This window comes from Aricia agestis, chromosome 10, assembly GCF_905147365.1.
Source record: "Aricia agestis chromosome 10, ilAriAges1.1, whole genome shotgun sequence".
Taxonomy (NCBI): domain Eukaryota; kingdom Metazoa; phylum Arthropoda; class Insecta; order Lepidoptera; family Lycaenidae; genus Aricia; species Aricia agestis.
In genome coordinates, this window is record NC_056415.1 from 2,990,827 (window position 1) to 3,002,325 (window position 11,499).

The following is an 11,499-nucleotide window of genomic DNA, read 5'->3' on the forward strand; positions in this document are numbered from 1 at the left end:
ACCCTATTCTCTCTTAAAAGGCCGGCAACGCACTTGCAGCTCTTCTGATGCTGCGAGTGTCCATGGGCGACGGAAGTTGCTTTCCATCAGGTGACCCGTTTGCTCGTTTGCCCCCTTATTTCATAAAAAAATATATATAATATACGCTATGTGCGTAAAAACCTTATTTTTTAATAAGAGTGTTGTTGCAGTATTCTAGTCTTCAAAGTCATCATATTAATTATTAATTAATCTTTTTTATTTTCAATACAGATGCAGTTGTCTCACAAGATTTTATGGGTGTATTACAAATTATATTTACAAAACCTACATTTAATTAATAATTTAGTTCATTTCATATTGTGGTAAATAATTGTCGAGTAATGTTTGATGTAATTTATTCCACCATAGCGTCACCGGCGGTCGGTTTGTCCGTCACTATACAGTTCTCATATGTCCACTTTGGGAACATTCTCTTGTACAGATTCAAAAGCACCGTGTCCTGAGATTTCAGCTGACCGTCAAACACACACTTCATGTGGCCGTGAGTACCTGCGAAAATTATAGTACTTACTTTTAGTTTTCATTCGAAAAAGTTTATGTTTGCTCCCAACTTTAAATACGAGGTTTAAAAAGCATATCAAAACTATAGAAAGTTTTCAAAAATGTAGTAAAACATAGATATAATATTATATTAACCACCCAGACTGGTGAATGTTGGCGCTTAATGTATTAGAATAATTAAATTACCTAGTGGTTCCTTGATATGGCCTGTACGTCCATATTTTGTCCTTAGTTTACATGGCTTGAAGTAAATAACATCATCTCTATTGAAGAACATAAACCTTATCACTGCAGATTTTGTGTGGACCTGAAAAGTGAATGAGGGCATGAAATCAAAATAGAAGAAAGTATTGTAAAGAAAATAACGCAGAAGAGAAAGAAACATTTGGCCAAAGATAGTCATAAATACCTTGAATGGATGACCAGAGAGTACAATTCGTTTTATGACCAGTCTGTCTGGGTTACAAGACAGTAATACACCTGAAGCCACTAGCTGCAGTTGTGTGTTCTTCTTTTCCTACAAAAAAAAGAGCATAGATAAAAAGGTCTTAGAAATGAACATAGAACATGTTGAGTCAACATAGCATATTATAATTATGTACCTTGAAACATAAAACTGTAGATGGACTGAACTGTATGGGAGCAAAGAAGGTTGCAACACATGTAGAAGCTGGCTGGAAGAACCTTTCATACTGAAAAAACAATCATTTTTAAATTTAGGACCTTATTTTTTGTCTATTGGAATGTTTATAAAGATATAACATTAAAACATAGTTTCGAATACAGTTAGTAAATTAATTAACAAATTACTTTTGTATTTACCTTATGTTTGCTGCCATTAGTATGTTGGCTAAATATGGGGTTAACTATGAACCGCCTATACCCTACTTGGAAGATCAGTCTCTCCTTACTCTTGATGGGCTCATCGCTTGCACCAGTTCTCTTCAAAACAACATTCATCACGGACATCTTATGCTCATGCGGCAGGAGCCCAAATACTGCAAGTGGCGCATTCTTGTTTGCCTCATGGAAAACTGTCCAGAGATCGCTACGCATTTTCACATGAATTGTGATGTAGAAACCATGCTGAAATTACAAAGTAAGGTTTTCTATAACAAAGCAAGCATTTTGCTTAAATTTCCTTTATTTACAGGAAGACTTATAAGGCCAACAAAGTGTTTTAAAAAGTACAGTATTCTTACCATGTTAACAAGACTTTCTTCAAGTTCCTTGAATACTCTCCTTCTTGTCCTATCATAGTTTTCAAATTGGAATATTCTAGCATAATCTGTGGGCAAATTCTCTTTGGTATCCCAAGGAGATGTTCTGAATGATTCCAATCCTCTGTACCTCATAAACCTCTCCCTAGCTGGGACATCTTGAGGAGTGTCGACTTCATCTGGAAACTGCTGGTCCTCCTTTGCAGCAGCCAGCTTCTGCAGCATCTCATGCTCCTCCATTGCATCAATTGTGGCATCATATCTTTCATCATTGGGTACTGCCTCTGAATCAGCAACGGATTCAAAGTCATTGTCTTGTCCATTCTCCTCAACTTCTGAATCATCCTCCTCACAGGACATAAACTGATCGTCTTCATTATCGTCATCTTCATCACTTATATTCTCATCATCCTCATTTTCATCCTCCGATTCTACAATCCATGCTGCCTGGTAATCTGACCAGCCTTTGGGAACTTTTTTCACTTTCTTTTTAGTTTCAATATTTGCATCCTTAATTTCTTCATCTGTGGGCCAAGTCTGTTCCGCTTCCATTGGATCGGGGATGTTTTCACATATCAATGGCTGTTGTTTTTGTGGGTCTGCCTCTTGCAAAACTGTGACTTTTGTGACCTCGGCATCCATTCCATTGGACTTAACATTTTCTTTGACTGAGCTTATCGGGTAGGGATCATCATGCCCATCAATTCTCAACATTTGAAAATCTCCCAGACCAGTTATATGAAGCAGTCCATTTACATTCAGTGGCATACCGCGGAGGTAGCCACTAATTTTCAAAACCCCCTCTTCACCCTCAGGATTGGGTGTAAACTCATACTCCTCGGCTAGCATATAGGGCCGTTTTTCCCTGTGGTGAATAATGTTACGTTTTTGATTTCCTATTCTTCTCAAAACATTTAAGCCATCTGATTCTTTGTCTAATTGCATTACCTTTTCTTCTGGCAACCATTTAGATATGAGTTTCTGAACATTTTGCTTCTCTGATGTTCTTTTTTTTGGATGAACACCCTCAATATCCATAGTCACAACCACAGGTGTAGGCATTCCTTGTGCCATAGATAATGCCAGTGCTTTTTCACCCCACTCATCGACAGGCTCATCTAATGCAGAACAAACAAACAACACTGTATCAGAAATCTTCATTGCGTCCAGCAAACTAAAATCATTTCCGACTTCTGGACAAATAAATGAAAAGCGCTGTTTGAAGTTAGCCAACCTGTAAGAACAGATAAATTAAATAAATTGACTTCATAAATGACATTATGTTTTAATACAAAACATTATTGTACTTACGCAATATGCAGAATTCCATTTTTGCTTTCATTAATTATTGCACCTTCAGAACATGTTTTTAGTATAACAAGGGCCGAGTTAACATCAAGCTGTGCGTTTAGCGGGACTACACAAACTAGGAACGGCGGGTTGCGGCCTCCCCCCAGAGCACGTTTCTTGTTCAAGACTTCCTCTCTTTTGTTCTTACGAAGCTGCAAAGACTGGTGACGACGTTCATCTTTCTTGAGTATATGGCGATTGCGACGGACAAACTCCTTGACATTAACCTTTCCTGGAGCACACAAATAAGTTTTAGAACTGATAATTCTGACAAAATTTGATTACCAATACGGCAAAATACTAACCTTTAACTGCAGCTGAAATGCCTCGTTTTGACCTATGTCGAGATTTGTGAGCTTTATTGCTCTGTTTTAATGTTCCTGCTCTATGTGCTTGTTGCATATTTTCCGATTATAATGTAAATTTTACAATATTTACAAATAAAATCACATGGCAAAGGCAATGTAAGAACGAAATTTTTAATGTCAATTGAAATTGACATAAAATTGACACTGACAGCTTATTTTTATTATATTCATTTATTGTAAGCTGTGGCATGAACTAAATACAACTTTTGAAACACCGCAATGTATTATATTTTATATTATTAATTACTATATTATATTGCTTTTAATAAATTAAAATATTTATGAATATTAATAATAATTATTAATATTGTAAAACTGTGGCTGGTTGCAACTTGCATATTATAACTTATAAGGCTGCTCCACACTCGCGAGTTATTTACGCGAGAACCTTCAAGAGATTCTCAGCGACATTTGTAGTAAGAACTTCTTTGGCAACCTGTTCTTATGTCAATGTTGGCAAGTGGCAACACATTCACAAAATTTTCACTATAACAGTTCTCGCGCTTCAGGCGGCTCACTCATTACTGAGAAACATCTCACGCTCTTGCGGTCCTTTGTTTTGTGACAAATTAAGCCGGAGAACAGAACAACAAGAGAATTCTCACACTCTCCTGAGAGTGTGCCCGTTCGCATAAAAGTTAAAACTTTTTACCACTTCACACTTCACAGTTCGCACTCAAAATAATTCACAATTTATGCTTTTGTTGGCAAATACTTCAGCTTTAGTCATGAAAGTAAAAAAAATATATTATGAAAATAATTTCGCATGGATTCTCTATCATACAAGATAAAAAGTTGTACCGGGTTACATAAAATAGAAAATTGAACTCTGAAGCTAAGGCCGTATACACGATCGGTTCCAACCACCAACAGAGGTCACCTTGGTTGGGTCAACAAAGTTGAATTTCTATTTATAACGTAAATCAACTCGTCTGTCTTGGGCCTTGGCTAGGCTGTGGAAAAGTGAACAATGGGACCACTATCATGTAAACCTCAAAAGACCGCAATAGCTCTGGCTTGTATAGATAGCTACATGTGATGAAAAAAAACGTAAAAAAGACGGTTGTAGATGAAACGGTGTTTATAAGAAAGAAAAACGTAGAGCCACTTAATCATTTCAAAAATATTAGACTCGGATGATTTTCTCAATTATTTTAGAATGGATGAAAATTCTTTCAACGAAATATTAGAAATGGTGCGCATTAATCACTGTTGATGCGAAAAGCTGTGTCTGTGGAAGAACGTTTAATAGCAACGTTAAGATTTTTGGCTACTGGCGCGGGCGCTACACACCACATGCAACGCATCCGACGATCAACGTGCGACTGAGCGCCAACAAGCGTCTACACGGTTGCGTTTCAACTCAATGTTCTCTATTTGACATTGGTCGTGAGGGATGCGCTCACTATCAAGGCTATTGAAGGTTATTTGGTTGGTCAACCAAAAACAAGCGTCTACACGGTTAATTTTTGTTCCAACCCTACCAAGGTGACCTCTGTTGGTGGTTGGAACCGATCGTGTATACGGCCTTTAAATTATTTTTTTTATGAAATTTTTAAACATAAAAATGATGCGAAGACGAAGACAAACTATTTATGGTAACATTTTGCACGCCAACATCACAGGTCACGTGACATGACGTTGTGGACGTGTCATTTGAAGACTGCTTGTTGGTGGCGTTGCGCAGGTTCATTTTCGTAAAAGTCCAGTTGGAACTCCTATTATTGAACAAAAGTTGAATGGTTTCGGCCGAAGTGTTAAGTTAATTTTTAGTTAGGATAGTTAATTCACAGTAAATCACAATGGGGAGTGAGTATCGCTTATTTATTGTTGAGAAATTATCGTGAATATAGTATTTATAGTACCTGTGATATACTTATAGTGCCAAATTATGTATTTATCTACGTTAGAAACGTAAATTAACGTTATTTATAATGTTTTCAGTCAAATTCCTTGAAGTTATAAAGCCGTTTTGCAGTATATTACCCGAAATAGCAAAACCGGAGAGAAAGGTGAGTCGTCGACAATTTTACTTTTTTCGTACTAAATACCTCTATAATGAGTACAATCACTGTATTATTTATCTCATTATATCATTATAAAGCTGTAACTAAAAGCCACATAAACAATAGACTTGTTGAACTTTCTAACCTATGTCAATTTTTCTAACTGTATTTTGACACACTAAACGCCCAAATTAGATCAAGTTCTCAATGTTAAATATTTCTATTCTAGATACAATTTCGAGAAAAGGTGTTATGGACTGCAATAACATTATTTATTTTCTTAGTATGCTGCCAGGTAAGCAAACTACTTACATTCTCATTTGTCATATTATGTACAATCCATATGCTGCTTTGAAATTGTCTGTTCAAATACCATTATATTATGAAGTATTGCGATTAATTTTATGAAACATTTACTTTCATATAAGCAGTGATAATTTGCAAACAAAATTTTGTTAATATTTTCGCATTTTCCACATTCTTTCCTTTGAATATTCATTCAAAATATGATTTCCTAGAATAAAGTTAATTATTTTTTTACATGTAAAATGTAACTATCACATACTATTATTTTATTAATCATTATTTTAAAATCTACAGTTCCTTATATTCTATACAATGTTGTTCAAATGCAATTTTTTCAGATTCCATTATTCGGTATAATGTCCTCGGACAGCGCAGATCCCTTCTACTGGATCCGTGTGATCCTCGCCTCTAACAGAGGAACGCTTATGGAACTCGGTATCTCCCCCATCGTCACTTCTGGTCTGATCATGCAACTTTTGGCTGGAGCTAAAATCATTGAAGTCGGCGACACTCCTAAAGACAGAGCACTGTTTAATGGAGCTCAGAAATGTAAGAATTATTAATTGTAGTATTTATTATTTATTTAAATATAATTATCTTAGTAACATGTAAATGATATGTCTTAATTGAGTTTTAAAACATACATATTTTTTACTGATAAACAAAACTTATGAAATTTTATTCATCAAGTTCTTTTTATTAATTTAGACTATTTAAATTTTAAAAATTACTTATTTATTATGAATATCTTTCAGTATTCGGCATGGTGATCACAGTGGGTCAAGCCATCGTGTACGTAATGACTGGCATGTACGGTGAGCCAAGTGAGATTGGTGCCGGTGTATGTCTGCTCATTATCATCCAACTGTTTGTTGCTGGTCTTATCGTTTTGCTTCTGGATGAACTCTTACAGAAGGGTAAGTTTGTTTACTTAAAAAATAGTAAAGTAGATTGAAAAACATCAGGTTTTTTGTATAGACTTATATACGACACGCAGTATGAAGAAGTATTTTAAATTAAAACTATTTTTTTATAAAGTAATTATTTGCAAGTTATTTAAATAATTGTTTCACTGAATCATTTGCAAATTTTTGTTTATGTTATGTTTTTCTTGCAGGATACGGTCTTGGTTCTGGAATTTCACTTTTCATTGCCACAAACATTTGCGAGACAATCGTCTGGAAAGCATTCTCACCGGCTACCGTCAATACTGGTATGAATCATTCATTTTTTACTAAAGTATTTAATTTTTTTTTTTATATTACAATTTTCATTTTTTTATGTAACTAAATTTTTAGTAGTAGTCTATATATACATGTTAAATATATTAAGTATAATAATATGTAGTTAAAAATAAAAATATAGTGAGAGAAATGTTATATTTTGTTATATTTTAGTTAGTAAAATTGTATTTATTCTCTAGTATATTTCTGTAAATTGGTGGTAGGAAAATAAAGGCTATTTTTATTTTATTTATTTAATTATTATAATTATAGTATTATAAGAGTCATAAATTGGTCAACTTTATTAGAAAACTGTTAATATCATACTTAACCAATTACTTTTACTATAAATTAAAAAATATAAAATAATAAGAAAAAAAAATGTTTTTTTTTTAACAGGTCGCGGCACAGAATTCGAAGGCGCTGTTATCGCATTGTTCCACCTGTTGGCGACTCGTCCCGACAAAGTGCGCGCCCTCCGAGAGGCCTTCTACAGGCAGAATCTCCCCAACCTGATGAACCTGCTCGCCACCATCCTTGTCTTTGCTATAGTCATATACTTCCAAGTGAGTATTTTAAAAACTTTTTTTTGTTTTTTGCGACATACGCCATAGACTTAGATACATATTTTATATTGAAAATCAATAATGATAACAATGTAAACACTTTTTTAACAGGGTTTCAGAGTGGACCTACCCATCAAGTCTGCGCGCTACCGTGGCCAGTACTCCTCTTACCCGATCAAACTGTTCTACACCTCAAACATACCCATCATTCTACAGTCTGCGCTCGTCTCCAATCTCTATGTTATCTCTCAGGTAAGATATTATAGTCAATAACTTACGTGATATAACAATAATTTATGTGATAAAGTGTAGTGTGATTGTGTGTGTGAATGTGTAAATAATATATATTAGGATAAAATTGTTCGGCATGCATCTGTTGTCTGATTGCCATAACAGAAGTTTTAACTTAGCATGGGATTAGACGACGTGATGTACGCTACCTAGCTTTTATACTATTGTATATTATTGTATGCTTAATAAAGAATTTGAATTTGAAAAAAAAAATATATATATATTTGAATTTGAAAAATAAATAAACATTTTTTATGTTGCAATCTTAGTTAATCCATCCATTCCGCCAAAATTTGTTTAAGAGCGTTTACGACGTTCACGCTCAATTCAGCTTAAAACTCATCATAATCAACCACTTTAATCTTTATAAAAATGTTGATAGCTTATTTTTATTTATTTTTTTCTTTCGAAATTTCATTTCTACATAGTAAGTAGAGAAAAAATACGATTTATAGAGTATTTGTACATAAAATCTCGATATCATAACAGAGGTTTACATAAATTCCGTTTTAGTGTCAATTTCGAACCGTAAAATTTACGAAACCAGCGATACATCTAATTAGAAAAAATAATAACCTATTGACAAGATCCATATGCAAATAGTGGAAAAAAAAATTCATGTAGGTATCCGTATTTAACTTTACGTTATTTAAATTCAAAGAATAAGAAATATCAAGGAATTAAAACTTTTTTTTCAACTTAATTCAATATAATAATAGTTTCATATCATAGAAGAACACTTTAATTTAAAAACTAGTTTTTAAATGTCAACAAATCTTTTGTTATTTTGTTTCTACAAATATTTTAAAACTACTATAAATCGCTGCGCGCAAAGCAATTCAAATAGTCCGCCGCGAGGCTTGCATGGAAACTTGACATTATGCGTAAACGCTACATGCCGAGAAACGTAAAATTTTCCGCAACAAAAAGAATTCTATGTACTTTCGTGTTTGTTTAAATAGTTTCTCAGTATAAAATTTGATCTTAATCAGTTTAGTAATATCCAATCTTGACGATATAAAAGACAGACACATTTGCTTTTATTAAGTACTAGATGATGCCCGCAACTCCGTTGCGCCAAAACTCGTTTATCGCGCGGGAACCGTACATTTTTTCGGAACAAAAACTCCTATGTCCTTTCCCGGGACTCAAAGTACTCCATGCCAAATTTCAGCAAAATCGGTTAAGCGGTTTGGACGTGAAGAGAAGCACACTTTCGCATTTATAATATTAGTATGGAAGTATAGATTTAGTAAGGTTTATGTTTTTTGATGAACTTCAGTTTATTCTACTACTGACTTATTGTTATAAATTAATAGATTATTAATTTTTTTGCTATAATATCACCTTTTTATTTCCTCATTTACAGCAAGACTAGATTATGATAAACATAAGTCTTGCTGTGTCAGTTGTATGAACTATAATATAATATAGAGATTCTCTGCTACAGCTATGGAAATAAAAATTGGGCAGCCCCAAAAAATTTTTGGTACTAGACTAAGGGCCTGTTTCACCACTTTCTGATAAAGTGCCTAATAGGCTATTCGCAACTTTTTTGACAGATTCTCCATACTTGATCTGTCGGATTCGGCACTTATCAGGAATTGGTGAATCAGGCCCTAAACCACCAATAAAAATAATCAAATTAATGCTCTCGATATACTTTAAAATATAATGTGACCTTTTCCATCTTTGGTTACATAATCAAGTACCAATTCTTATCAACTTATCATTAAATAAAACCACGTCAATTTTTTTTTAATTTTGTTTTTTTTCTGTAGATGTTGGCAGTGAAATTCAGCGGCAACTTCCTGGTGAACTTGCTGGGTGTGTGGCATGACGTCGGCGGCGGCGGCCCCGCTCGCGCCTACCCCATCGGCGGTCTCTGCTACTACTTCAGCCCCCCGGAGTCGCTCGCCCACATCGCCCGCGACCCGACGCACGCGTTACTCTACATCGTGTTCATGCTCGGCTCCTGCGCTTTCTTCTCCAAGACCTGGATCGATGTGTCCGGATCCTCCGCTAAGGACGTAAGTGTTTTCATTAGGCCTGTTATCTTTAAGTAATTCACTAACATCTATTAGAGCTTGTAAAAATACTTTTGAGGCGTGAGCTCTGTTTCATTAATACAAAATACGAGTGAGGTAGCATGATGTTTGACTCAACTCTAACATACATTGGTGGTTCTTATCTTTGTATTTGGTTTAACTGAAATCTTAGCCGTTTAAATTTTAAATCAATTTTTTTATTTTTGTCGCATCGCGTATCCAAACGATTGTAAAACTATAGAATCGAGTTACAAATAAACGTAATTGTTAACCCTTTATTTTGTTCACAGGTCGCCAAGCAACTGAAGGAGCAACAGATGGTGATGCGCGGCCACCGCGACAACTCCATGATCCACGAGCTCAACCGGTACATCCCCACCGCTGCTGCCTTCGGTGGTCTCTGTATCGGAGCTCTCTCAGTCCTGGCCGACTTCATGGGCGCCATCGGCTCGGGCACCGGTATCCTGCTGGCCGTCACCATCATCTACCAGTACTTCGAGATCTTTGTGAAGGAACAGGCGGAAATGGGTGGAATGAGCACGCTCTTATTCTAAGTTGTCAGTTGTAGCTCCCGATGGGACCGCACGAACTACCTTCTCTCTCTGATTTAAATTTTCATGTTATAGTTTAGTACTGAGTACGCGCGGTCCCCTCGGCCTGTGTGGCGTGGGTTATGTGTTATTTATATGAGATGAACTTTTATAATAAAAGATTTTATCGAGTAGTACAGACTTTTTTTTTACTGGATCACTACAGGTTTATAGTACAGTTGTGCAATATTGGTGTGTAGTGTTTTCTATATTACGTGTACGATGTCCTCTGACCTGTGCCTACAGGTACAGGTATTTAGAATGTAACATTTGTAAATCGGTGTCAATATTACATTTCTGTAGTTTCATGTGATTAAAATTATTATTCCTACATTTAAGAGTACGCAAATACCTAATTATTACAATAGTTGATTTACTTGGTAAGGTGAATAAGTGGTTGTTTCAAGCTTATTAGAGTAAGTTTTCTGAGTTGCTCGTGATTTTTTCACATGATATATTGTTGTTTTAAATACAATGTGTTCTTTAAACAATAATAAACATATTTTTTATTATTCGAGCTTATTTAATTTCTTTACTTCAAAATATAAAACAGACAATATCATACAATTACACAACGTAGCAACAAACGAGTCACCATGACAGAAACATACCAGAGAATCATAATGGGAGAAAATGAAATCATAAGATCTGGACAAAGATTTACAGAAAAGGAATTATCCTTTTAGGGCCAACGCTAAAACACGGGCGGCTACGGGCGTGGGCGCACGCGTCGGACGACCGCTGCGGGCCACGAATCCGCGAGCGGGCACCCGTCGCGACTCACGTGCGCCCGTCTCATTTAGCGCTGCTAGTATAATTTTTATCTCGAGCGTGTACAGTTGTGCAGTCGAGTAGATTACCATGGATTATTTACTAATTTCTTATTTGGCAAAAAGACGTCAACGGAAACAACGTCGACTGCGAAAAGCGTGCGCCCGCGCCGTGTGCCTGCCGTCCGCCGCGTGTGACAGTCCGTTGCCCGCGTCCG

General features: G+C 35.6%; 2 protein-coding genes across 2 annotated transcripts; one reads left to right on the plus strand and one right to left on the minus strand.

The window, feature by feature from the left end:
- Nucleotides 1-360: 360 nt before the first annotated feature.
- On the minus strand, nucleotides 361-3,598 carry LOC121731066 (pre-rRNA-processing protein TSR1 homolog). Its single transcript, XM_042120387.1, has 8 exons — nucleotides 3,419-3,598; nucleotides 3,075-3,345; nucleotides 1,746-2,997; nucleotides 1,366-1,629; nucleotides 1,146-1,235; nucleotides 953-1,060; nucleotides 730-850; nucleotides 361-531 (listed from the first exon to the last, which is right to left on the minus strand). Exons 1-8 carry the CDS (start codon nucleotides 3,513-3,515, stop codon nucleotides 377-379), a joined length of 2,358 nt encoding a protein of 785 aa, XP_041976321.1. The 5' UTR covers nucleotides 3,516-3,598; the 3' UTR covers nucleotides 361-376.
- Nucleotides 3,599-5,128: 1,530 nt separating this feature from the next.
- On the plus strand, nucleotides 5,129-10,645 carry LOC121731328 (protein transport protein Sec61 subunit alpha). Its single transcript, XM_042120722.1, has 10 exons — nucleotides 5,129-5,290; nucleotides 5,426-5,493; nucleotides 5,717-5,782; nucleotides 6,132-6,342; nucleotides 6,549-6,710; nucleotides 6,911-7,006; nucleotides 7,416-7,582; nucleotides 7,694-7,834; nucleotides 9,655-9,903; nucleotides 10,212-10,645. The coding sequence occupies exons 1-10, from the start codon at nucleotides 5,284-5,286 to the stop codon at nucleotides 10,473-10,475; spliced, it is 1,431 nt and encodes a 476-aa protein (XP_041976656.1). The 5' UTR covers nucleotides 5,129-5,283; the 3' UTR covers nucleotides 10,476-10,645.
- Nucleotides 10,646-11,499: the final 854 nt, after the last annotated feature.